Below are 27995 nucleotides of genomic sequence, written 5' to 3' on the forward strand. Positions count from 1 at the left end.
TTTTAAATTAAGAAAACGAAATATAGTTTATTAAACAAAAGCTTGTTTAAATATACAGACGATTACTGTAAGTATGATTCCAGCATCCATCCATGTCCATGAAAATGGAAGCAGAAATGGGAAACCAGAAAAGAAACTGTTAGAATTCTTGCTGATTTCATCTGCAAGCAGCCAGTTTGTTTATTTCCATTTTTATGGAAACAGACATTATGTCTGAAAACAAAATAAGGGTTTGAAAAGAATGCTTTGGAACTTTCTCTACAACTTATTTTTTCACAAGTCCATTTTCGCAAGAGCAAAAGGTGTCCAGCTACTGAGAATAGTACCTTAGAACTTTCATGTCAGTTTCACATACTTGTTTTCCAAAAAGGTCATAAAACAAACACATTTGGAAGAAAAAGAACATAACATAAGAAAATTGAATTTTAAAATAGAAATGACTTCGCATTTAGGTACAGCCCAATTAATAACACTTCAGTCATAATGACTGATGCACAAAGCCAAATTCTGCTCATTTACACCTGTGCAATTCTACAGGGGGTTGGCAGTGTTAATTTCCCCAGTGTGCACAGGTGCTGCTTGGAGCAGAATTTGACCTGTGGCATATTCTATTTTGCTGGGTTTTTTTTAATCCTTTGGAATGAGAGAGAGAGAGAGAGGAGAGATCCAGATGCTTATTATACCTTTTACTATTAACTGATTAGCTGAAAAGTATGGCTCTGTTGGAGCCTGTAGTTGGTTTGGTAGGTTTTATTTTAGTGTCTTGCATTCAAGTGAAGGATCATTAGCTTTTTCTGTTATATTTTTCACTCACATAGTTTTCAGTTACTTAAAACTCAGCAATTCATTTGCTTTGTAGTAAGACTTCTAAAGAAAATATAATGGTGAAAATAGGTTAAACATTTTTTTAAAATCTAGAAATAAAAAAAGTGTTTTTGGCAATTTAAGGAATTAGCTCTCAACCTTTCAAGACCACTGTACCCTTTTCAGGAGTCTGGTTTGTCTTGTGTACCCGAAATTTCACCTCACTTAAAAACTGCTTGCTTACAAAATCAGATGTAAAAATACAAAAGTGTCACAGAACACTGTTACTGAGAAATTGCTTACTTTCTCATTTTTACCATAGAATTATAAAATAAATCAATTGGAATATAAATATTGTACGTACATTCTAGTGTGTAGTATATAGAACAGTATGAACAAGTCATTGTCTCTATGAAATTTTAGTTTGTACTGGCTTCACTATTGCTTTTTATGTAACTTGTTGTAAAACCAGGCAAATATCTAGATGAGCTGGTGTATCCTCTGGAAGACCGCTGCGTACTCTATGGGGTATATGTACCTCACGTTGAGAACGACTGGTTTAAGGGACTATGTAAATCTCTAAATTGCATGCTAAAATATTAATATAAAATGTTAATATAGACATAAAGATGTTAGAGAACTACAGTAAAGAGGAGTTAAAACTACAGAAAATAGGGTTAGTTTATCAATTAAATCAACTGTGTTCATGTAAGAAATAAATCTTTAATGTACTAGTACTCATTGTTTTTATTCTCTCATTTTAGGGACATGTTGAAACCATCTTTGACTGTAAATTCAAACCCAATAACCCTGATCTTCTAGCTACAGCATCATTTGATGGGACAATAAAAGTTTGGGATATAAACACTTTAACAGCAGTCTACACCTCACCTGGGAATGAAGGGGTCATTTATTCTCTTTCTTGGGCTCCAGGTAAGAGTATTTGATTTTAGGCATAAATATTGTTATATGATGATTGAAATTTCCTGCACAAAATGCAGTTGATCTGATGAATTCAAGTAAATGCTCATGTAATTCTCAAGTTGGCAAGCTGGAATGTACATGCTATTCTGTGGAGCTGTCCATCTGTAAGGAAGAATCCTTCCCTCTCCTCAGCATCTATTTGTAAAATGCCCTGACTGCACCACAACCAGGGCATTTTTGCTTCACTGGAGTGGAGGCAGGATTTGAGAAACCTGTGCAAGGGCTTTCTTCATGTGTTCATTGTGGATCTGAAGGGGAGAGGCTACCTACCAACAACAGTTGATCTTAGTGATCCTCTGGGAGATGTGTCCCCAAGCCCATCTAAGGGTGCTGTTCAGTGCTTTTAACTTAGGCAAAACTCCCATTGACTACAGTGTCAGTTTTGCCAAACTGCTGAAAAGGGCCCTTTGGGGGAATCTTCCTCAAAATATCATGTCCACATAGCTATGCTTGCTGCTAGAGAGTCTTCCGGGAACAGGAGGATGAATCTTTCCCTATCCAACAGAGCAACAGCAGAGCTCTTCTGTAATTACGACAACAGCCTCAAATCTGCAGCAGTTACTGCTTAGGTCCTGCCAACCACTCCTTCACCCTTACACAGGGTGACTGGAATCCCCCATTCTTTTCTTTATGCCCTGCATTAGTAGTACTAGGAGATAGGTCATTATCAAAAACAAATAACATACAATAGAAACGTATTTGTAATTTGATTTGTGGGAAAGAAATAACTTTATCTGAAAGAGAAAATGTTGATCCCTTTCCACTTTTTGGCTTGCATCATCCCCCAAATTCATTAGCTCCCACATGTACAATATTTGCCAACATTTGGATTTGATCTGGAGAAAGAACTTTGAACATACTGATTTCTTTTTTGCCTCCTCCATAACTCCACCTACTTGAATATCTTTTCTGCTCCCCGGGGTCCCTCTCCAGATTTTCTCCTCTTAGCCCCTTAAGTATAATCCAACATTTATTGTTTCTACATCGTATGGGTGTTTTCTATATGAGACATGCATGGTTAACAGCAGCAGTTTCTGTTCTGGGATTGAGTCACAATGGTGAGGAAGTGGAGTCTTGTGGTTCTGTGCCTTAATTCCCCATTGTAGAATATGTACAGTAATGATTCCCTACATCGTAGGAGTACTGTGAAGATGAATTCACAAATGTGTTTGAAGTACTCAGGTATTACAGTGATGGGGACCTATAAGGATAGATAGTAGTGGAATCTGATGGTCCAAGACTGGAAGTAATTTAAAAAGAAAAGTGATTGCTCAAGTGTCCTCACATCTGTCCTATGTGTGCCCAACTATGAGAGAGAGAGAGCACTTTTTCTGCTGTGTTCTGCTGTTCAGACAGGTTTAAAGTGAAACTACATAATTTTATGCAGATGCTTTAAGCACTAGACATTGTGGGGCATTTACAGTTTCAAAGAAAGCCTATGGACAACTAACTGCTGTCAGGTGCTACATCTTGTCCTCTCTCTGCATTCAATGCAGGGGGTTGGGATGGGAGTTGAGCTCGTGTTTGCAACCAGTCAGCGTCTACCTTGCACAGCGGTGCTTACAGTAGGAGGGTAGAACACACAAGGCTTTTGTTGGAACTGCTGCTTCTGAACTAGTGTCAAATCCCCTGCAAATGCTGGGCTCAAATTGTGAGGGTACGTTGCTAATCTGCTGTTGCTATCATATGGTTATGTATTTCTTTAATTAAAATGAAAAATTATATATGTAAAAATAACACTGACCCTGTACTCATTATAATGTGTCTCTCATGTCTGTTCCTCAAAGGGGATTTGAACTGCATAGCTGGTGCAACCTCCAGGAATGGTGGTTTTATCTGGGATGTCCCTAGAGGCAAAATGGTAACCCGGTTCAGTGAGGTGAGATGCGTTTATTTTGCTTGGTTTCTTAAATGTAAGCTAGTGGCTCCATCTAGTGCTCATCTAGATAAAGCTGGATCAGTGTTTGTATGTTTTAAAGAGGTATTTAACTTAACTTAAAAATATAGCCAAGTTTATTACACCCAGTCTGAGCTCTGGAACAGGTACAACTCACTTCCTTAAATTGGTTTTGTGACATGCTAGGATCCATCACTTCAATATCATTGCTTTACTAGTGACTTACAGAGGATCCAAAAGCAAAGAGGAATATTTCCTCTCAAAAGCGCACACATTCTATTTTATTCTAGTCTATTTTATTAATCTTTGGACTCAAAAATATATCAAAAATATATCAAAATATATCAAATATATATATCAAAATATATAAATATATATATAAAAATATATATAAAAATATATAAAAATATATCAAAATATAATGTGGTAGTGATGATTGCTAACAGATATAAAATTGAGGTTTAATTTTTAGTCCTAAGGCCTCACTCCAGAATGACAATGCTGCATTAGCAGTGCACTGTGAATTAATATCAAATATATATATCAAAATATATAAATATATATATATAAATATATATCAAAATATATCAAAATATATCAAAATATAATGTGGTAGTGATGATTGCTAACAGATATAAAACTGAGGTTTAATTTTTAGTCCTAAGGCCTCACTCCAGAATGACAATGCTGCATTAGCAGTGCACTGTGAATTAATTATTGATTTAGACCAATGTTTCCCAAACTGGGGATGCCTGGCAGGCTTTACCTGAACAAGCGGCGTCCCCAGTTTGGGAAACACTGAGTTAGACTTATAAAAAGCTGTATTAAGTGCCCCTCTTATGGGCTTGCATTACTTGGAATCTTAGTGGTGGTCAGTACAGCACTGATGTAATTTGCTCCTGGGATAAAGCTCTGTTTAATAAACTGGTTGCATCATTTTGCATTAACTTCATTTTCCAAGTGGTCTCAATGTGTAGCCCCATGTAGACCGCCTTACAGCAATCTAATCTGGAGGTGACAAAGACATGGATAACTGTGGTAAACTCAGCATCAGAGAAAGAAAAAAGTTGTCTTCTTCTCAGCAGACACAGATGAAAAAATAAAGTTCTTGACCACAGATGCCACTTAGGCATCCAGAAGTAGCCCAAGATCTAAAAACACGCCTAATGTGCACACCTGTGTTACAAGTTACCTTTCCTCAGTGAGTGGTGTTGATATATATTCCACCAACTTTTCTAGCTGCTTCACACAGACCACTAACTTTCTCAATCTTGTCCAAGTTAAGTACCCAGCAGCCAGCTAACCCCCAGCCAAGTTCATATGGACACAAAGTGCTCACTCTGCAGTTGTGACTCTCTGATCCTGTAGAAGGTTCTGGAGCAGGCCTACCCACAGCATAGTTTAGAGTATCTGGGGATCACTAGAGCACAATGGGACTCCAGCCGCACTCCCTTTTTCCTGGTCACATAGCCTTCATGGCCCAACAAGGCTAGGGCCTCATTACTGTGTAAAAGTGCAGTGTATATACGGTACTTAGGGAAATGGAGCTGAATCCTACTTGCAAAACCACAGAGAAGTCAGTAACTAAGAGAAAAGGGGGTGAATTATTTCTTATTGATAGGTATTTTGCATTTTTTGAAGCATGGAAAGAATGGAATCTTCTGCATTGCCTGGAGTCATAAAGATTCCAAAAGAATAGCGACCTGCAGTGGCGACGGATTCTGGTGAGTGTCATGTTGAAAAGCAATCCGGTATTTGGGCAGGTGAACTTTGATAGCACCGTATATTTAATGTTTAAGATCTTGGCATAAATAACTATTGGATGTGTTCTGCTTATATATATTAATATAAAGTTACCTAGCACTACATCAACAGCAGACAACACAGTAGCAACATATGCAGATATCATGCCACTTGCTAACAAAAATGCAGTATTGTTTCATGTTAATGGTATGTGCACTACGGCTTGCATTATGATCAAGCAGGCATAGGTATGGAACTCTAGTTCCCCCTAGCTGTGAAGAGACAAAAGGAGGTGTGGCCAAGGAGAACATGAGAATGTTCAGGCACAGTGGAACCATTTCCTTAATGTTTGTTGGTTGGTGTCACACTTGCCTAGGGAAGTTATGGAAGCTCCTTCACTGGAGGTTTCCAAAAGAGGCTGGATAGCCATCTGTCTTGGATGGTTTGGACACAACAAATCCTGCATGTTGGCAGGGTGTTAGATTAGATGACCCTTGTGCAGGGGTGAAAGTAAGGCAGTACGGGTTGGTACTGGTAAAAAGTGGTCGCTGGTACCAGCCCGTACCACTAACTTTAAAGCACTGCCATGGCAGCGCTTTAAGGACCTTGCTTAAAGCGCTGCTGCTGCAGCACTTGAACATCATTGCCCCTTTTGCCACCCCCCGGGCTGCTGACAGGAGGGGGCCAAAAGGAGCAGCTGCCCCGGGGCCGGCGATTTAAAAGGGCCCGGGGCTCCAGCCACAGCTGCCGCTACTGCCCAGCTGCGCCCTGCCTGATGCCCCACCCCTTCTGGGAGGGCTGGAGCTGGCCCCCGTACTGGTAAGAGTTCAATTTTACTTTCACCCCTGCCCTTGTGGTTCCTTCTAATCCTACGGTTCTATGATCCTATGTCTCTAAGGAAAGGTATACTACCTCTAACCAGCCCTTGTATTTGGGGAAGCACAAGGACTATAACTGTGGCCTTTGTGGGGGCTGCAAAGATGGGAAGCCTTCTTCTGTTCTTCCTTCACTTGTGCACTTCTGCAATCTGACTCCTTATGTTGATTATAGATGCACATAAAATCAATTTTGACCTGGGTTGTCCTACTGAGTATGTTGGGGTTTTTTTCTTATTACCATATTGTAATTGATTTCAGTATTATTCGAACTATTGATGGCAAAGTTCTTCACAAGTACAAACATCCAGCTGCAGTTTTTGGTTGTGATTGGAGCCAAAACAACAAGTGAGTAATAGTTAATTGAATTAATTAATTAACAAAATTTACAGCTTACATGAATGACCATCAAGATAATGCAAAGGTATTTAAAATGTGATATCAGTGTATTGACCTAGTTTTGTAAAGGCAAAGAATCCTGGGACCATACTGTAAAAGGCCAATTTACTCTTTCTTATTTATAGACATTATTATTTAACATGAGCTACACTGCCATCCTTGATGTGCAGTTCTGTCTCAATAATAGGACTGTAAAAATATCATTAAATGTCAATCTGGGTGCTGAGGATCACTTCAAATTCTTTTCCTTATGCAGCATCGCCAGTAATATAAAATCTGCAGACCAAATATTCTGCCCTCATTGAAGGCAGTGGGGATGATACAGGTATAAAAGACATGTTTGGCCTTTAGATCTTGTGTTACTGGTGATGATGTATGAGAAGAAAAGAACTCCACTTCGCTCTGAGTGAATCTGCAGGGCTAGGAGCATGGAAGTCAGTGAGAGACCCAATGCCATGCTTATGAGCCATTTTTCAGAGTAGACCTGCACTGCAAGTCTACTTTGGGGTGCAACGGGAGGCAGAGTGGGACAGGAACCAGTGGCTTGGCTTCCAGAAGAGGAGAGTCTTCAAGACTGTGAGTTTTTTGAAAAAGCTCACATTAACCATTTGGTCATGTGCTTCATAGGAAAAACTGTATGCTGACGTATGGAATCATGTGCCACTGAAGCTTAGCAGATTTGGCTTCTTCTCATGGCTGAAAAAAAAGCATTATTTAAAATTTACATAATGTATTTTCATATGCTTCATTTTAAAATAAAACCTTGATTGATGTCCCACTTGTGAACAAATAATTTAGAAATGGGTCATGTTAGTATTTAACATCCATAAATCAGAACACACAATTGTACCTCTAAACAGGAGAGTTCCAGTTCTTCAAACTAATAAAGATTCAACAGGTTTCCCATTTGAGATCATCAGAAAGAAGGTGAGGAATAAATGGGAAACCTTGATGGTATATCCACACAGCAGCTGGGGGGGATGCTTCCCAGCACAGGAGGGTAGACACACGCTAGCTCTGCTTGAGCTAGTGCAAGTCTTTCTACCCACAATGGGAAGCACCCTCCCAGTTTCTGCATAGACATACCCTCAGTATAGCTAAACTTAAAAAAAAGATGCATTGTGTCAGTGATGCAACTGACTTGGAGAAACATAAATGATTATGTTTAATTTAGCAACACTGATAGGGGCAGGGGTAGCTCAGTGGTTTGAGCATTGGCCTGCTAAACCCAGGGTTTTGAGTTCAATCCTTGAGGGAGCCATTTAGGGATCTGGGCCAAAAATTGGGGATTGGTCCTGCTTTGAGCAGGGGGTTGGACTAGATGACCTCCTGAGGTTCCTTCCAACAGATATTCTATGATTCTATAAAAATATATGTAATAAAATATATTCCATTGGAATAATTACAAAAAGTTAGAGCATTTGTAGTGCGTAAATCCAAGAACGGTGTAAATTGGTTACAAAAGGAACAAAAAACACAAAGTCTGCATAATCTTTCCTGAGTGCATACAACTAAAAAAAAATCTATTTGGAAAACCAAGTTTGTATATTTTCTATACAAATATAGACTATGAGCAAGTGTTCCCATAAATATTGGTCAAAATTTTAATGTTTGGCTTTGGGGGAATAATTTTTCAGATATTTGTGAGAAGCTGCAAATAGATAGGAAGCAGAGGGGCCCCTTCCCCATAGAAACTTCAGTGTGGCTAATTTGGCTGTGGCTTCTCCCCAGTTTCCTATAGCTTGTTCTGATGGTGGTCCAGCTTGTCTTAGCGGGGAAACAGAAGTGTCTGCTTCTTTCTGGCCCTTTCATGTGGCAATAGCAAGCCACTTTGTTTCCTTTCCTCCTTGTGGTCCATTCACGTCAAACTCCCCTGTCAAACCATGGGACAGACCTCATCTTACACAAAGAGGTGATTTTAAGAACCCTGGAAGACTTCAGTTTTAAAAGGTGTCTACAGTCTGTGGTGGATAATTTTCTCCCTCCTAGTCTTTGCTAGTATTTTAATATGATCAAAAATATTTGCTTAGAAAAGGCAAACATGAATATCATCATGTAGGCTAACTTATTTTAACTGATAATATAAGAAAAAGATAATTTAGAGTGTGATCTTTAAACTTTCCAGAAAGCACTTCATTTTTTCAAAATAAGAATACTAAACAGCTTTTTTAAAAGTAATCATTTGCAGAACACAGTTAATTGCCAGAATATCTGTAGGAAACGGAGATAACAGTTGAATTGCTTTTTTAAAAAGGAGTGGACTGAAATTTCTTTACATCTGCTGAATCAAACGTTTATGTTCTCTCTGCAGTGCTTGCTCATACTATGCTGATGATAGCACCTTATTAACAATATATAAAAGCAAAAATAATATCTGATCTGTTGTGTTTGTGAGGTTATGAGGTTGACTTAAATTGTAATGTTGAATTTTTAATACTAATCTTGCAGCAATCTGAGTGCATGCTGGGGGAGAGAAAACTGCAGGGGAGTTGGGCAGTTGCAAATGAGATTGTCATAGCTGCTGGATGTGGGTGGAAAGGGAAGGTTCATGGGTTCAGCAACTAGGAGGTCAGATTGGGTGCAGTGAAATAATGGGAGAACTGGACACAGCTGGATAACTTTTCCATAAGGAAATGGTTAAAAATAAAATACATAGTGATGGATATGTGACTTTATCACTTATTTTTCTGTCACTATTTGACCTTCATTTCAAATACCATTTCCATTTATTCTGTTTTTTCAAGTACCGTTTCAATTTATTCCTTTTTTTTAAAATTCTGTAATTATATACATAGCCTAATCCTGAGCACAACACATACAGACAGTATTATTATTTAAAACCTTGTTTTGTAAATATGGCAACCAGGCTTTAAGGAATAGCAGAGAAAAGAACAACAGGAAACAGATCAGTTCATTTATTTTGTAAATTTTTCCTTTAGGCAGAGTTAGTGATAGGTGCAAAAAATTATTCTGTTGTTACTGTGTACTCAGTAGATTTACTGACAAATAATGGGCTAGATTCTGGTGTAAATTTTATAGCTCCATTGAAATTCGTGGAACTTTGCCTATTTACACTAGCTGAGGGTCTATCCCACTGTTTGTAGTTGTATATCATATACTAAAGCATAATTTTAACTGTTAGAGATTAAATGAAAAAAGCAAATACAAGTCAAATTTTCTGAGATATACATTAAAAGGCGTGCTACATTTGTATTTTTTTGAATTAAAAACAATATATTTCTACTGACTCCAATAGCTGATGATTGTACTGTTGTCATTTTGCAGAGATATGATAGCCACTGGATGTGAAGATAAAAATGTTCGTGTTTATTACCTAGCAACTAGCTCTGATCAGCCACTGAAGGTTTTTACGGGGCATACCGCAAAGGTGTTTCATGTAAGGTGGTCTCCTCTGAGAGAAGGAATCCTCTGCAGTGGTTCTGATGATGGGTGTGTATTCTTAGATTCTGAGAGAGACTTAAGGTCTCAAGTTGCACTGGTGCTGACACTATTTAAAAAAAACCCCAACATTACTATCATTGTGTCTGTGAATAACATTTCAGGTCCAAACTGTAGCCCTGCCTCCTCCACATTACAGATCCTGGCTTGGCTCCATGCCTGAGGAGCAGTGCTAGTGTCCTGAGGAAGCCATGTGACAGATACATGACTACAACGCTCTATACTCTACCCAGATAATGGAGTCAGTGACTGCCACCTACCACTTAAAAATTATATTGGGATGATACTAAATACTCACATTGCATCCAAGACCCTGTGAGTGGAGGGAATAAGATTCCCTTGTGTGACTATCTAGAGTATGATAGACTGAATAGCATCTGTGGATGGCCATTGTAGGTGGGTGGTAAAAAGGGCAGTATGTAGGAGAGGACACTTCAAAGTTATGTGGCAAGACCTTTCCCTTTGAATTTCTGCTTGGAAATCATTCTGAATATTTTTATGCTCCTATAAGGCTTACTCAGAACAATTTGAGTTTATTAGTGAGAAGCATACCATAGAAATTATACATAAACACACAGTAGGATCTTTCATTTTACAAAGGCAAATAAATATGGTAATAAGCATAAGGCTATAAAATACAAGTACCTGTCATGACGTATATTTTAAACAAAGGTATTGTCTGCCCAAATACTTATATTGACAGAATTTGGCAGCATTTTTTGAACGTATTAAACCTGTACTCCACAATTTGTGCTCTGAGCATGTTCTTTTCCATATTAATTTTAAGATGTTGATTTTGACCTATAAAACTCTAAATGGCCTGGGACCTTTTTTATCGAGGAGTATGCCTCTCTTTTGTGGCAAACTGCCATAGTTGTTGTCAGCAGAGGCATCTGAGATGAAACCCATTCAATATAAGAGAGAAGGGGCAACTGGCAGGATATTCCCCATTAGGGGCTTGGGACTTCGGAACTGACTTCCTCCCTCAGTCCATAACAGCCTGAGTTTGGTAGCCTTCAAGGTGCACTGCAAGACCCTCTTTCTTTCCATAGTTTGTAAGGAGTGTAGAGCAGGCCTAGGTGTAGGCCTGAGATTGTGCAGGGCAGGAAAGGAGGGCTGACTTGATTTAATTTAATACATTATTTATAGTGATAGACTCAAGAGCTCAATCTGTTCAGTTTAACAAGTTTAGTTAAAGGGTGACTTGATTGACAGTCTGTAAGTACGTACATGGGGAACATATATTTAATAATGGGCTCTGCAATCTAGCACAGGGATTCTCAACCTCTTTCTTTCTGAGTCCCCCCCCAATATGCTATAAAAATTCCACGGCCCACCTGTGTCTCAACTGGATTTTCTGCATATCCAGTAGGTTAAAAGCCAGGGCCAGTGTTAAGGGGTAGCAAGCAGGGCGATTGTCCAGGGCCCCACACCACAGGGGACCCTGCAAAGCTAAGTTACTTGGGCTTTAGCTTTCAGCCCCATGGAGCAGGGCTCAGGCTTCGGCTTTCTGCCCTGGAACCCAGCAAGTCTAGCGCCGGTCCTGCTCTCTGATTTATTTTGGTGGACCCCCTGAAACCTGCCTGCGGCCCCCCAGAGGGCCGCGGACCACTCATTGAGAACTGCTGATTAGCAGAGAAAGGTGTAATATGACCCAATGGCTAGAAGTTGAAGCTAGACAAATTCAGACTGTTAATCAGGTGTAGTTTTTTTTAACAGTGAGAGTAATTAACCATTGGAACAACTAACCAAGGGTTGTGGCGGATTCTCGATCACTGATCATTTTAAAATCAAGACTGGATGTTTTTCTTAAAGATATGCTCGAGAACAGTGGTCCCCAAACTTTTCAGTGTTGCGCCCCTCCTCTTACTCCTGTCTGCAACCCCCCTCCCCGCCCAAACTGGGGCTGGGAGTGGGGCCGTGGCTCCGGAGGATCGGGGGTGGCAGATGGGGTAAGAGGGCCAAGGCTGGGGCCACAGCTGGGGGCGGGTCTGGGACCAGGGCGGGAACAGAGCCCAGCTAGTGGCTGAGGCTAGGGGTGGTGGTGGGGATGGGGCTGGGACTGGGACCTGTGGCTGGGAGGGGAGCCGTGGCCAGGCTGTGGCAGGGGCTAGCTGCTGCATCCAGGTGTGGAGCTGGGGCTGGGCTTGGGGCCAGGAGCGGGGCTGGAAGCCAGGGCCATGGGTGGGGCCGGGGCCAGGAATGGATCTGGGGGTGGAATGGGGCTGGATGATGCTCCCTCCACACTCCCCGGGAGGGCTGGCCCGAGCCCCGCCACCCACCCTCCCCAGAATGTTCCTCTGTGCCCCCCCTAGAGGGGTGCACCCCACAGTTTGGGGATGTCGAGCAATTATTTTGGGGAAGTTCTATACCTGTGTTACACAGGAGCCCAGACTGGATTATCACAATGATCCCTTCTGGCTTTGGAATCTTTTAATCTATGAATTTCAGTTATATTTTTGCTGTCACGGTATATTTGAATTGAACTGATGGGTCTCTTTATTTTAGTGTTCTTTTAACAAAGTGTATAGGGTGCCCAAAGCATTGGATAAAAGCTCTTGTATTACAGTGTGTGTAAATCTAGGTAAGTAAATACTCCATGTGAAATATGAACTTCAGAATTTTGCTGAATGTACAGGTGTGTTCATGTTTTGGTATATTGATGGATATATGCTTTTTGTGTCTTGTTTTCAGCACTGTTCGAATATGGGATTATACACAAGATGCTTGTATAAATGTTCTTAGTGGACATACAGCACCAGTACGGGGACTAATGTGGAATACTGAAATCCCTTACCTATTAATATCGGGCAGCTGGGACTATACAATTCGGGTGTGGGACACAAGAAATGGAACCTGTCTAGACACAGTTTATGATCATGGTGCAGATGTATATGGTAATATCGTTTTAAATGTTAATGTTTCCATTCTTATTTTGCTAAAATGTATTTGTGATACCTTAAAAGTCCATAATATATTTTCCTTAAAACTAATTAGCAGATAAATTTAATTGTCTGAATAATGTTTAAAATGGTCTCTCTATTAGGATTAACATGTCATCCTAGTCGTCCATTCACTATGGCCTCTTGTTCTCGTGACTCCACTGTGAGACTTTGGTCTTTAACACCTCTGATAAACCCTCTCCAAATAAATATCCTGGCAGACAGATCTTGGGATGAGATCATTGGCAATACTGGTAGGTAAATTATAAATTCTGTTACTTTCATTTGATTTGTGTTAGACTACCTTTAATAAAATGTTTGTGTGCAAAAACATTTGTGTTGATTAGATCGTGCTGTGGAACCAGGTGCTCCTCCCTTGCTATGTGGTAAAGTATCCAGGGATGTTAAACAGGAGGTGGACAAGCTGATTGGTAATCCTCGAGGGAAAAAACTAAGGTGGTTTTCAGAATGTTTGTCAGTAAGTATTCCACATCAACATGTTGCGCGTGCATATAGTCCTTAAATTAAACTGCAAAAGAAAAGTTTCTTCTTTCTTCTCCCCTCCCCATGTACTATTTCCCTCAATATAGGTTCAGAATATGCAAGGAGGACTTCTGCTTTGTGATAGTTTGTAGATGGAAAAATGTCCCTCCTAGAGCTGGTTTAAAAATTTCAAATGATATATTTCCCCATCAGAAAATATTGTGTAATCAGAATCCTAATTTTCCACTGCAGTAGATAAATTTCAGTAGAATTTTCCATTGAGAAAATCAATAAAATTGCTTTAATTTGTCCACCCAAAATTAAACATATTGTTTGTTTGTCAAAGTGAAGTGTTTCAGGTTGGGTTGAGTCTGCATTAAGCTCTACGGTTGTCTGAGCTGCTTCAGGGCAGTTGTAATTCCGGGTCACCCAACCCCCCCTTCTCACCTACTGGCCCCATTTGTTTCAGTCAAAAACATAGAAACAAAAAATTCTGAATCAGAATGTTATGGAAATTTGTTCTGCAAAAAATATCAATATTTTGGTGTTTCCTTTTGATTTGGGATTAAAAGAAATGTAAATATATCATAATTTCTCATGCATCAGAAAGTCTCTGGAATTTTTTTCATAAGCTCTCGTCACTACTAGTAAAGTCTGTCCAACTTGAAGTCCTATTCCTAAACTCTTAGGACTAGAATTGGGACCCAGGGCTTGCTCCCAGTTCAGACATTAAACTTATGATACTTTTATCTCTAAAAAGGCTTTTCAGATTACTTTAATGGTGTTTTAATATTTTTTTAGTTTTAATTTAATCTATCTCTGAGCCCTAGACTCATGGTAACCTAGGTACCTGGCTTTACAGGCAGAGGGATGCAAGAATTAGACCCATTAAAACTTTTAAAACTTCACTAAAACATTCCCAAAATAGCCTTTCTGTAATACATATGGCATATAGTAAATGAATGATGGTATAGTGATGAACAAAGGTTTTATCAGCGTTCTTTTAGGATGATGCATATCATTTGTTAGTTTGCCACACATGAGTAGTGCAACCACTTCTAACTCATGGCAGTAAAACCTCCATATGACACCATCATGTGTTCTTTATTTATGACACTTCTGCAATTTTTCATATGCTTCTTCAGTTTTCTACAGATATCCTCTCCACACATGTGGTATGTGTGTGTTCTGTATGTGTATAAGTATGTTGTGCTTTGTGGATATATAACTGACACAGGTCTCATCTTGATACACTTAACTGCACTAATAGTTCTTATTCGAAAGACTGTAGTGTGTGTCTAACCTGATAGACCCGAAAATGTTTACCTTTGAACTGACTAATAAATTCATACCATATCCTTTGCAGGTTTCATTTTAATATCTCTAGCACATTATTGTAATCTGTTTCTTTTTTTTAATTATTTCAGCCTCCAGGAGGCAGTAAAAATTTATGGGACCTCGTTGCTGTAATAAAAGGACAGGACGATAGCTTGCTTCCACAAAACTACTGCAAAGGAATTATGCATATGAAACATCTGGTTAGATTTAGAATGGTAAGTGGAGTATGCAGACTATGTGAAACTTGTACATCAGTAGTTTTTATTTTTAGTTATAAAAATATGAAAATCCACTGCTTTACAAAGCTGAACACTTACAATGAAAAGCAGTCACATTTTAGAAAAAAGGTAGACATTTCTTCTTTTTGCAAAAGATCAGATGTGAGGATAAAGCTCATGGACACAAGTGAAACATGGATTATTGACAGAGGCATTGGATCACATCTCCAGTACGGCTCTTCTTTCCTTGTGGACTCTCATGGGGCACTGCCCTCCAGCACACCCCTTCATGGCCCTGCAAATGCTTTGCATGCAGCACCCCCTTGGGTTCTTTCAATCAGTTACCCAGACTAGATTAATTCAAAACATGTACCCCCTTCATGGGGTCTGATTTACTAAATCTTTCTCGAAAGTGTAACTCACTTTTGATAGTCATCTCACTTCACCCCACACTCAGTCTGTATAAGAGTCCTGGTCAGCTCCCTGCCTGTTCAGGAGACCTCTTAGGCCCCCTTCCTGGAGTTGGGGTAGCACTTTACATCATCACTTTCTCAAAATAGGAGTCCCCAGCTTTCCTTCTGGGACAGGTCAATGAAACAGTCACCCTGTTTCTCTTTAAGCCAGGAGCCACACCCCTCCTCCTGGACCTGGGTAATTCAGATAATTATTACTTCTCTCCTTAAGATAGGAGTTTCCCGTTCTCCTCTCTGGAGCTGGGTTGTAATTTAGCCAACCAGAGGCATTAGCCTCCTTCTCCTTTAGCTGGCCTCTTTTCCTCAGTTAACTCTCAGGCTCAGAGGGTTCAGCATCCAGACTTCTTCTGCTAGCGTCTGCTCTGCAATGACAGAGGAGGCAGTATTTAAGCTGGTCCATTTCCCTCACCTCATCCCCAGTTGGTTGGGTGAGACGGGAGCCTTGTCCTGCCCTCTCTGCAAGGCTCCTGGCCAGTGCCCATAAAGACACAGTGATTGGATTGCCCCAAAAAGCCCAATTATTTCCAGGACCGTTTCCTTTCTTTCGATATCTTAGGTCCTTTTATATACATCTGACCTTTCAAAATCTTGAAGGGCCATGTTACATGATGGGGATGGACTGACCCCTAGGTACCTTATTCTTTAGGGGCAGACTACCCTGTCACAAGGATGTATTGCACTGCCTTTGGTCCTTATCTTTAAGACCTTTCAACAGCTTAGCCCCTGTTAGGTTCTTGTATTTTATGACATTATCTCCCACTCTTGGCTCTACCAATGATGCATAGCCCATTTGTCCACTTCTCCCACAACTAACCACACACTTCCTTTCATGCTATTCTTACTCATGGAACAACCTTCTCATTCCCCACCCACCCCAAAGGCAGTCTGTAAATTTGATCCTTTGATTTCCTTCAAATCCCTCTTAGGATCCAGTCTACAATGATGCCTAAGGGAAACTGCCAGTAGGGGTGTCCAATTGTTTGTTAAATCCACTTACTGTGTCTGGATTATAGGGCAGGAACCATCTTTTACTTTGTTTGTGTAGCACCCAGCACAATGGGATCCTCGCCATGACTGAGACATCTAGTTGCTACTGCTACGGTAATACAAATAATACAAATTTCTCCCATCTCCCATTTTTTCCTTTTTTCTTTTGTAAAAAGCTGTTATTTCTGCCTTGTCCCGGACTCCGCCTGTCTCTCTTCTCACACATTAATAGGAACAACAGGAGTAAATGAAAGCAAAGGTTTGAACACACAGCTACTCTGTTGATTTAGTTGCTATGCAAAGGAGAACTCATGATAAACATTTTACTTGCAGTTCTCTGTACTGTTCTGCCCTGTATTAGAAGCACCTGTGATTACCCCTTATGTTGAGTGGTAAAATGCTAGATTATGGTCTGTTAAAAACAGAGAGAGCGTTTCAAAACAATGGAAAAATGAAAACATTCTAGCAGCCTGCGCTGTGGAGTCAGACTACTAACTCTTGTTATTATGCACTTTGATATTCAATGTGTCAGATAACTTGATTATGTAACCATGATGTTTATAATTGAGCACACATCTTACTCTGATAATATGTTACTGAAAAAGCAAAAGCAAACAGAAAATCTCTTTGTCTTCATAATACCCCTCAGGATCAAACTTCCATAATTACATTTGAATTAGGCACATTCAAATCACAGCTTTAGAAAAAAAGACAAAACATTGAGAGTAGGGCTTGAAACCTCCACTAACATGGCATGTAGGGTTTTTTCTGTGCAAATGCCATCAAATTCTGCAAAACTCTAAACTTTCCCCTAAAAACTTTAAAAAATCCAGCCCTTATGGTTGTGTAGATACACTCAGTTCACATTTTCAGGATTAACTCATCCTCAGTATTGGTTTCCTAAGTCTGCAGACAATGCGCTCTAACACCTATGCTGTTTGCTCTTAGGTTTCCTGAAACTACTGCAAAGTAAAAACTGTCTAGAGTGTTGTTGCTTTTTTCACTGCTGCTATTTCAGAATATTGTAGAGAACAATGAAACTGGCAAGAGTTAGGTCAGTTTTATTCTGTTGCTTCTTGAGAAACATGTAAGCACCTGTAGATGCAGGCAATGGAACTGTTCTCTGAAAGGGTCTCTTTCAGGTCATTAATCAGTGTTAAATAACGTATGGCCAAGAACTGATCCCTGCATTACCCACTTCTGTAAAGGTCTGATTCAATCTCCATCTTTAGTAGGTGGTGCTGTGAAGTCACGAATGCAAAAATTGTCACACGTGCAGCTATGACTGGGAGATAGTTGAGATAAAATTAGAGCCCTTTACATGGGAGGAGGGTTAGAAAAATTCACTTTTGCCTTATTTCTCTTACTTAGTTAAGACAATGTGATTTTTGTATTTTACCTCTATATAAATAATTTCTCTTGTATACAGTTAGCACATGGGAAAATTCCTCTTCTCCTTTTATTAGTCATAACTGAAATCTTTACCTCCATTATGGTTAAAAATATAAATAGTCATGGAGGGAATGGGACATGGCAGGTTATGAGGATTCAAGGGCAGAAACAAAACCCACCTACCATAATCCTAGCCTCACTTAGATTCAGCTCCATATTCCCATCAGAACTAAGGGCCTTAGTTACCATCACCACTCCCCCTCCCCCCATTTGTGTGTTTACACAAAATGTGTGTTTAATGAGTTTTCAAAAAAATACAAGGTAATGATTTTTATGGGGTGGCATATGGGTATGTATAAGATATCAACAAGTTCTAAGAATGGAATTAAATGAAAATATATATAATCCAGACAAATATGAATCAGGATAATGGAATGAAAGAAATATATGAGTACAACTAATTAGCCATAATGCAATGGGTGTAGCAATGTAATAGCTCGGTGTAATCTCTTCAATGTTTAAGGTCTTTAGTGAAAAAGCTGTTGTTTAGCTTCTCAAATGGCACTTTTAATATTACCTTTAAAATGTTTGATTTTAATACTTACTTGTCTTAGCAATAATTGTATTAATCAGAAAGAAAATAAGCATAGTGCTTTCTTTCTTTACTAGTCCAAAGCCCAAGAACTAACAACAGTAAAAATGTCCAAATTTGGAGGAGGTATTGGTGCACCTAGCAAGGAGGAAAGGCTAAAGGAGGCCGCGGAAATACACTTAAGATTAGGACAAATTCAGAGATACTGTGAACTTATGGTGGAGCTTGGAGAGGTAAAGTACTAAACCAACTAATGAAGAACTAAATACAGTATAAAAGTCTAGTAAATACTACCTCTGCATGAGAGAAAACAAAAGAGTTATAAATCTAGCAAAGATTGATCTTCCTGCAATTTTGATGTTTTTAACATATACCATGAAACTTGGCTAAAGTAAACACACAAGGGGTTAACAAAATTGGTTGCTCAGAACAGATGACTTTTAACTGAAGTACAAACTAAAATGGTATATTTTCGGGTTTTTGTGTCATAGCATCAGTGAAGACTAAACCATGGTTATTTGTTCTCTGTTAAAATGCTGTTGCTATATCTAAGGTTGGCACTTCGTGATAGCATTTCAGGTATTCCTTATCTATTGTGTCATTTTTGCATTTAATGAAATAGTCACTTAGTTTCAGTAACTAGTAAGAAATACATCTGCTTAAAACAAAGCTAATTGCGCGCGCGTGTGTGTGTGTGTGTGTGTGTGTATTCCAATGCTGATCTTGCAGAAAAAACTTTGCAAACAATAAAGAGAAAATTGGATAAATAAATAAACTAACAGAAATAAATAAATTATAAAAACAGTTTGTTTGCATTTCAACATTATGATGATGGGTGCAATAATAGATTTGCTTAAAATAACTCCTAAAACAATCTTATTGAGAAATAATGTACACAACACCCCTTAATTGTGATGCTCTTTATGGTCCATAAGACTGACACAGAATTTAAAGCGTTTTGATGTTCTGAAAAAATAACTCTGTAAATCTGGCCCCAAAAGATGGAAAACATGGAACCGAACATGACATTTTAAACAGGGGTATTTATGCTCTAACAAAGCACATAGGTACCTAACTAGATTTACAAAAGCCCTAACTCACTTAAGTGGGATCTGCAGAAGTGCCCATCTGTATATTTAGGAACGTACCTCAATACCTTTTTAAATCTGGGCATTAGTTACATTCATTCTGGAGTATCCAATTTACAAGTAAAAAGTAGCACAGAATTTTTTGTTCTTTTTTTACCTCATGACAATTTTATTTTTAATGGAAAAGACATGTAATTGATTGAAACTATTTCTAAATGTAAAATTTTCATGTATAACATGTTGTATTTCAGTGGGACAAAGCACTCTCAATTGCACCAGGTGTATCTATGAAATACTGGAAGAAGCTAATGCAAAGGTAAGGCTAAAACACATTATTTTATGCATATTATAAGTTACAATTGAGCAAAGGACCAAGACAAATATAAATAATCAATACTAGTAAAGTAAACTGTATCTGGCATCTTTTTCAACATTCCAGTGATGTTGCTTTTATTGTTCGTTAAAATTTGTGATGGAATGAGCGAGGATTTCAATAGGGATTCCAGAGAGAGAGAGAGAGAGAGAGAGCTTGGAACATTTTAAAACAATATTATTCAGTAAGTTTAAGGGTTGGGTGTAGAATCGGTGATGAGGCTTGAAATCTTTTCATGTGGTGTCTTCATGGGAGAATCTTGTATAGCTTGTAAAGATATGTCTACACAGCCTGGGACAGCAAGCTTCCGAGCCTGTGTTGACAGACTTGGCTTTGTGCTACCATGCTAAAAATAGCTGTGTAGATACAGCAGTTTGGGTTGGAGCTCAGGTTCTGAAGCCTAGAGCATGGGAGGGGAGGTGCTTCACAGCCTGAGCTCCAGCCATAGCGACAACTTCAAAGTGCTGTTTACACAGCAGTTTTTAGCAATGATCCCAAAGCTGTTGACCAGGCTGGGAGGCTCGCTGCTATGAGCTATGTAGACATACCCACCGTGTCTTGGAGTCTGGAAAGGCAGATGGGTACATCTACTGCTAAATATACCACTGGTGTGCTATAAATATATTTAACACCAAATAAAACTAAACAGCCAGGTCATTTTTAATTTCATTTAGGAGAGCTGACCAGTTAATTCAGGAGGAAAATGATGATGTCATCCCATACTGCATAGCTACTGGTGATGTGGAGAAACTAGTCACTTTTTTTACTTCAAGAGGCCAACTTAAAGAGGCTCTGCTTGTCGCACAGGTATTATTGCTGACACGGCTCTTGGTCCATATTTATCACGGGCTAATGCGTCATTGCTCAAACTGGGGGTTCCAATCCAAAAAGGGGTCACAAGCTATTGTAAGGGGGTCACGAGATAAAAAAATGTTTTTGGGAGGAGAGCAAGCTGGGGGAGGAGAGGGGTACAGCAGTCGCTACTCTCTGACCACCCAGCTCTGAAGATAGCGCCGCCAGCAGCAGCAGCACAGAAGTAAAGCTGGCAGTATCACGAGTATGCTCCTAGGGGTATGTACAGTAATTTACGATCACTTCTGGGGCGGGGCCGGAGGTCATCCCAGCCTGAAGTATTTTCAGAGGCAGGTCCAGCAAAAAAGTTTGAGAACCCCAGAGCTAGTGAGTAAATACTTTTGGAGAGGGGGTTAATTTAGTGATTCGTTGCTGACCTTTCCGCATTAAATCTGAGATGAAGAGTATATTTAATAGGTCAGACACATGCACTTCTGTTAAATGGCCAAAAATCCCAACCCCACATGTCACTCGTGTATTCAGCTGGCCAACTCTGACTTGGAAACCATGAAAGGGGTCTCATACTTGGAGATTTTATACCTCATTCTGTTACATGGAAGTAATTGACAAAATTGCCATTGATTTTAATGGGTACATGATTGGGCCACTGTTAGGATGATTCTGCACTGTTCTAAATGCTATCCTATCTTTCAGAGGATCTTCACAACAAATAGTTTGATTAATATAAATACAAAAAAAAAAAGCAGGATAGTGAATGTATTCAATGAAACTATGCAGCCAAGTGCTAAAAATGTGCTCCTAAAATTCAGAATATTGCAGAAAATGTACAGTTTTAAATACCTGACTTTGTTAATGTGTTCAGTGTGACTATTAGGCCAGCTCTGAAAATATTTGTTCCCCATTTTTGCCTTCTTTGTGCCACCCCAAATTCGTATTTGAGCTCATGGTGCAGAAGGGATATAGGATCATGTCTGTAAGATGATGTTTAGAAGACAGAATATTTTACCTATTTTTTCCGCTGAATGTCAGCTCTCTCTTGCTTTATTCATTGCAAGTGGTTTCCATTGATTTTAAAGAGCTTACATGCATAAATAAGTAAGATGGCCCTAAGGCTTTATCTTGGGCCTGACTACCCTAGAATGCTTTTGTGATCTTAGCTTAAATCATTGTGAACTATTGATGCATGTTTTGTTTTGTTTTTTAAATCCCATGTGTTCACATTGCTTTTGTTCAATAGTTGTTATACTCTGAGGAAAAAGCTTAGATGTATACTTATGCACAGCCTAATTATTTTCCTTGAACCTTAAAGCAATACAGCTAGGATTGATCTTTTTAGTTGTTTGGCACTGGGAAACATCACCATGATGCTTTTGCTGTAGTTCATAGCATTGTTGGCCTTTCTTGTTTTGAAGGCTTAATCAAATAACAGTTTTAAGCAATAAAATCACTAAAGGCTATATTGAGCATTTTGATTCAGCCGTGACTGTTTAGTGGCATATAGCTGCATTGCCCCAGGTGGAGTCCAGGAGGAATTGTCACTGAGTCCTGGGCTGCTCCTGTCTTACTCCAGGTGGGAAGTAATTTTCTGCAGCCCTGAATTTTCACAGGCATCCATCTCTGCTGGCAGGCATATTGAGGAGCAGAGCCACGACTCTGCTTATTCTTCATTCTTTCCATTTGCTTCTAGAAAAGGGAGTATCTGTCATGTAACCCCTGATCTCCACCATTTCCTTGGGCCTGAAATCTGGGAAGACCTACTTCAACTGCATTAGGGATGTGGGGGTATCTTGCTTCCTCTTATGCCCCTGCATGGCTGAGAAGGTCCTGGGAACAGAGTTGTTCTAAACTAGTTTATTAGTTAGAATATTTCCTTTACAGCCCTCAGGTTTCAAAAGGGATTCTTTGTCAAATTATCTGGTTGAAAAAGTATTTTATGGTTGATGGATTAATTTGTTGGTTTCTAGGCAGCTTGTGAGGGAAATATGCAAATCTTACAGCTTTCAGCATCAAATGGATCTTCAAATCCTGAAGGAAATTTGGAAGATTACAATGAGTGAGTCTATAGAGAAGTCACTTCTTTTTAAGTTTTTCAGTAAATTTTTTAGTGCAGAGTATAAAGCACAATTACTACACTGGAAGTCTTGGTACTTGGATTTGACACCAGTAGTGTGGAGTCTAGGAAACAGACATTTGTATGCTCCCATACTTAGTTAATGCAGAGTCTGCTAATAATTAACTGCTACTGCATTAACAGATCCCATCAGTGAATGTTAGCTCCTGGCTCCAAATAGATTTTTCCAGATAAATTAGGCTTGAAATGCTTCTTATGACTACTTTTTAGACTTATTTAATACCAACAGAACTGTCTTAATTTTCATGACACTTAAAACTTTACTAAAATATGTTTTAGTAAGTATCATCAGGTTAATGGCACATAACCCCTCCCCTGCTCCAGAAGGCAACACTGCATTTCACCAAAGAGGAATATGCCACATAGTGAACACTATTGGCCAAATTTTCAAATAGTGAAGGCTGACAAGCTGTCACAGGGTCCACTCACTGCTGGTGGTGCCTGCTCCTAGCCATTCTGGAGAATCAGCTCTTTCCAGGTTTAAGGCTCCCTCTGCCTGCTCGCTGCATGCCCCGCCGCTACTCTTTCTCATGTGTGGGTGTGCTAGACCAAACTCCCTCCTCCCAAGGAGTGAACTGTGCACTACCCTCAATAGCCCCAGATAACCTCCATTCACTGGAAAGTGACTACAGACTACTTCCCTGCACTCCTCTCTGCTATCAGCCCCCTGGCTTTATAGAAGCCCTACCTGTTCCTGCACAGGTGAGCTTCCCCTAATTAGGGCTGTCCTTTCAGCCTTAATTCTCCCAGTCTGCCACCTAATAGGTGAATTGACCTATCTGGCCTCCATTAACCCCTACAGGGAGAGTGTCGGGTGGACTCCCCATCAAACGTGCCCACAATAAAACCCGTGAACATACCCGTGTTTGCACCTACACTGAAAAACATAAATCATGTAATATTTGCACAGCTGGGCATGTGCAAGTGCAAGCACGAGTATCTGCTTGTGCAGTTATCTGATTTTCATAGTCAGGCTTTTGAGCAAGCAGGTGGATGCTGAGGTAAATTTGAATGTACACAGTGAGTGACCTTCTGAAAATGTAGTGCTGTTGCTCCAGTTCTGAGGACAAATGGACAGACATGGATTGATGCGCACGTAGTAAAATCAGCATCCTGTAAATGCACAGGTGCTTATTCGAAGTAGCGCTTAGTATTTGTTAGAGCTCTCAAGCGATTGAAAAAATGAATTGTGATTAATCATATTATTCAAAATATTTATCACGATTAATCATGCTGTTAAACAATAATAGAATACCATTTGTTTAAATGTTTTTGGGTGTTTTCTACATTTTCAAATGTATTGATTTCAGTTACGACACAGAATACAAAGTGCATAGTGCTCACTTTATATTTATTTTTGGTTACAAGTATTTGCACTGTAAAAATGATAAACAAAGAAATAGTATTTTTCAATTCATTTAATACAAGTACAGTAGTGCCATCTCTTTTTCATAAAAGTTGAACTTACAAATGTGAAATTAATACAAAAAAAGAACTGCATTCAAAAATAAAACAATGTAAAACAGGAGACATACAGGTCTCCCCGAAGGAGTTCAGTCAAAAATTTAATTCACACATTATTTTTTTAACAAGCATCATCAGCATGGAAGCATGTCCTCTGGAATGGTGGCCAAATCGTGAAGGGACATATGATTGTTTAGCATATTTGGCACATAAATACTTTGCAATGCTGGCTACAAAAGTGCCATGCGAATGCCTGTTCTCACTTTCAGGTGACATTGTAAATGAGAAGCGGGCAGCATGATTTCCTGCAAATGTAAACAAACTTGTTTGTCTGGGCGGTTGGCTGAACAAGAAGTAGGACTGAGGTGGACTCACAGGCTCTAAAGTTTTACATTGTTTTGGTTTTGAGTACAATTATGTAACAAAAAAATCTATATTTGTAAGTTGCACTTTCACCATTAAGAGATTGCACTACAGTACTTGTATGAGGTGAATTGAAAAATACTATTTCTTTTGTTTCTCATTTTTACAGTGCAAATATTTGTAATAAAAAATAATATAAAGTGAGCACTGGACACTTTGTATTCTGTGTTGTAGTAGAGATCAATATATTTGAAAATGTAGAAAAACATCCAAAAATATTTAATACATTTCAATTGGTATTCTTTTGTTTAATGATATATTGCGATTAACCGCAATTTATTTTTTGAGTTAATTGCGTGAGTTAACTGTGATTAATTGATAGCCCTAGGATCTGTATAACTTTAGGAGCCCTAATCATGGACCAGGACCGTGCTAGGTTCTGTACAAGCACAATACAAAAAGACGGTCTCAGCCCCAAGGAGCTTACAATATAATGGGACTAGACATTTGTGTTTCTAGTCCTCCACTTCGATGCAGTCAAAATTCAGGACCCAAAAAATAGCTTGGTCTGATTATGTTGCTGAAGTCTAGTGCTGTTGATACAATGAATAATCAGAATAGAGTGGGTCAGTAACTCCTCTGGTTTAGTTGTTAGTGTGCTCAACTGTATTCGGTTCCCTTACTTATAAAGATTGCAGGTGTTTTCGTTATTACCTTTAGAAGTGTTCTTGCAGAATTCCTGTTTTGTTGTTACAGACTTCTTCACAGGGTCAGTACAGAATTGGCAGAGTGGTATTTCCAGGATGGCCGTGCGGTGCTTGCAGCTTGTTGCCATCTAGCTGTTGAGAATATTGAGGTAATATTTTTTCTTTATTCTGTACAAAGGAAAAGACCAATAATAGGTTATTTTTTATATTGCCAGCTGTAGCATATTTTCAAAAACAGACTACATTTATGTAATTTTTAAAATACATTATTTGCATTTAGTATGACTTTTTATTCATTCACATTGATAGATTGAAATCCTGGTTCCATGAAAGTCAATGACAAAACTCCCATTGACTTCAGTGGGGCCAGGATATCACTTTTAGGCAAAGAGAGAAATTATTTTATGTAATATTATATGAATAAATATAAGTTCTAAATATAGGGAAATAGAAATATTAGTGTTTACTGTTTGTGTTGAATAGGGATCTTATTGTGCTACATGAAAACACACAGGAAAATACAAGACTTGCACTCTAAATAGGCAAGACAGGCAAACAGTAATGTTAAAAATACATTTCTTGTTGGTTAATTTATTTTTTAATTCACCTTACTTCGAACCATCACTATCATCTCTCTCTCTCACTCGGTCCCAGTGCTCCACCATTACTGTCCCATTGTGTCCTTTTTCCACTCTGGCCTCCCCACAGAGATATATTGCAAAATAGTGGGTGATGAGGAGAGAAAGCAGACAATCAGTTGGTGGCTATGTTATAGCATAACTAGAAGTGTTTAAAAGTCTTGTGGCCTCTCCTATCCTCTGCAGTCCTTGCTGGCACCTTAGTTGCTCTTTACCCCAAGGAGAGGGTGGGATGAGGATGGGGAAGCTCCTACCTCCACTCTGAAGTCTCCTGGACTCAGGAGCAGGGGGGCAGCCTGGTTTCTCTCACCCCTGCAGTCTATGCTGGGAACTGAGAATCATAGATTCCATTGAAACAATATTCATTTATATTTGTTTTCTAGACTGTTTGACAGGACAAAGGATGATGTTAGAGTTTGGGCCAAAGGAAAGCAGTTCTGTTCATAAAAAGATCACAGATATGTGGTAGACAATTATTGAGTCCTCTCAGAAGCAGAACTTTTAAGTTTTAGTTGATGTAATTAATGCATGTTTTGTCACTCTGTAGAAAGCACAATCTCACAAATGAATGTAACATGCTAGTCACAGTGAATCCTAAAAAGTGCTTGTGTCACTTACTGATATGATTTTCTTATTGAGCAAGCTTGCCATGGCAAACCTGATTCGTGGAAATGAACTGGAGTTGGCAGTCAGTGTGGGTACTGTCTTAGGAGAAAGTGCAGCGCAAGCAACACATTATGCTCTAGAGTTACTAGCAAGAAAATGTATGACAGTAACAACATGGTAAGAATTTCTTACTCCAAAGAAGATTTTTTTTTCTAACAAAACACAAAGTTGTTATAACTGACAGAAGTCCATAGGATGATATGAATAAAGCTATCATTTGGAATCCTCTGTAGTTCTATAAGACAGACGCAGACAGAAATGAGATACAAATTGAGATATCATTTAATATATACCAGGTCGAGATGGTGAAATCTGGAATATATAATGCAGAGAAATAGTATGCCAAATGAGATATAGGCCCTTATACTGAAGTCTTTGTTCAGGCAAACTATTAAAGGCAGTTAGTGTTTTGCTTAAGCAAGAATAGCAGTATCAGACCTGTAATGCATAAAGAACCCAAATGTTCCTCAATTCCTCATTAATCTCAGAAAACAGACGCATGCGTACATATTGTAAATAAGTAAGCAGGTGCAGTGTTTCCTCAATGATTACCAAACTCTTAACTTGTATTTGAACAGGTAAAGCTCCTTCACTTGCCCCAAATCAAGTTTTTAAAACTAATTTAATAAAAGTGAATAAAAATAGTCACTTGGAGAAAGAAACTTAACAAAAGTCACTTGGAAGAAGTAAGGCCAAAAGTGATCCATAGGTGAAGAGTGAACAGCAGCTTAGATAAAAATTTGTGATGTGGTATTTAAAAGGATTGCAAGGCATAAACACCCAGGAGGGAGAGGGGTAATTTAATATGGCACTGCAAATATAGCTGGGAGAGTTGAGAAGTTATTAAGATCCCACAGAATTGCTGTTTGACTTTCTCCGGGAGAAGGAGGCCATGCCTTTGTGTCATCCAAGGAAATTTCACAAGGTCCTGTATTACAATGTCCTCCATGCACTGGTTTTGCTGTGGCAGGGTACAGTTTTGCCTTATCATTCTGTGATAGACAGCACAACATATAATGGGAGAAAAAGATGATGCCATATGCAGGATCAGCCTTAGGCATGGTTTTAGGACTTGTATTTTGTTTAGAGAAATAGGAATTAATGTGGGACAGTCAGTCTGTTTTTAAAAGGATCTAACAACTAAGTTTTCGTTTTGTTGTCAAAGT

At 39.1% G+C, this 27995-nt stretch overlaps 1 protein-coding gene across 2 annotated transcripts in view; it reads left to right on the forward strand.

Annotated features, from left to right (window-relative positions):
- Window positions 1–27995, forward strand: part of WDR17 (WD repeat domain 17) — a 114800-nt gene that overhangs the window by 71834 nt on the left and 14971 nt on the right. For both annotated transcript variants that reach the window (XM_084627230.1, XM_084627231.1), the window contains 15 exons: window positions 1569–1737; window positions 3576–3667; window positions 5327–5409; window positions 6565–6651; window positions 9988–10152; window positions 12856–13058; window positions 13208–13357; window positions 13451–13581; window positions 15014–15139; window positions 18664–18819; window positions 19926–19990; window positions 20722–20854; window positions 22825–22913; window positions 25575–25674; window positions 26807–26946. In XM_084627230.1, coding sequence (XP_084483356.1) covers window positions 1569–1737; window positions 3576–3667; window positions 5327–5409; window positions 6565–6651; window positions 9988–10152; window positions 12856–13058; window positions 13208–13357; window positions 13451–13581; window positions 15014–15139; window positions 18664–18819; window positions 19926–19990; window positions 20722–20854; window positions 22825–22913; window positions 25575–25674; window positions 26807–26946 — 1889 coding nt within the window. The remainder of the gene's footprint in view (window positions 1–1568; window positions 1738–3575; window positions 3668–5326; window positions 5410–6564; window positions 6652–9987; window positions 10153–12855; window positions 13059–13207; window positions 13358–13450; window positions 13582–15013; window positions 15140–18663; window positions 18820–19925; window positions 19991–20721; window positions 20855–22824; window positions 22914–25574; window positions 25675–26806; window positions 26947–27995) is intronic.

Source organism: Lepidochelys olivacea (genome assembly GCF_965140295.1).
Source record: "Lepidochelys olivacea isolate rLepOli2 genome assembly, chromosome: 4".
NCBI lineage: Eukaryota > Metazoa > Chordata > Testudines > Cheloniidae > Lepidochelys > Lepidochelys olivacea.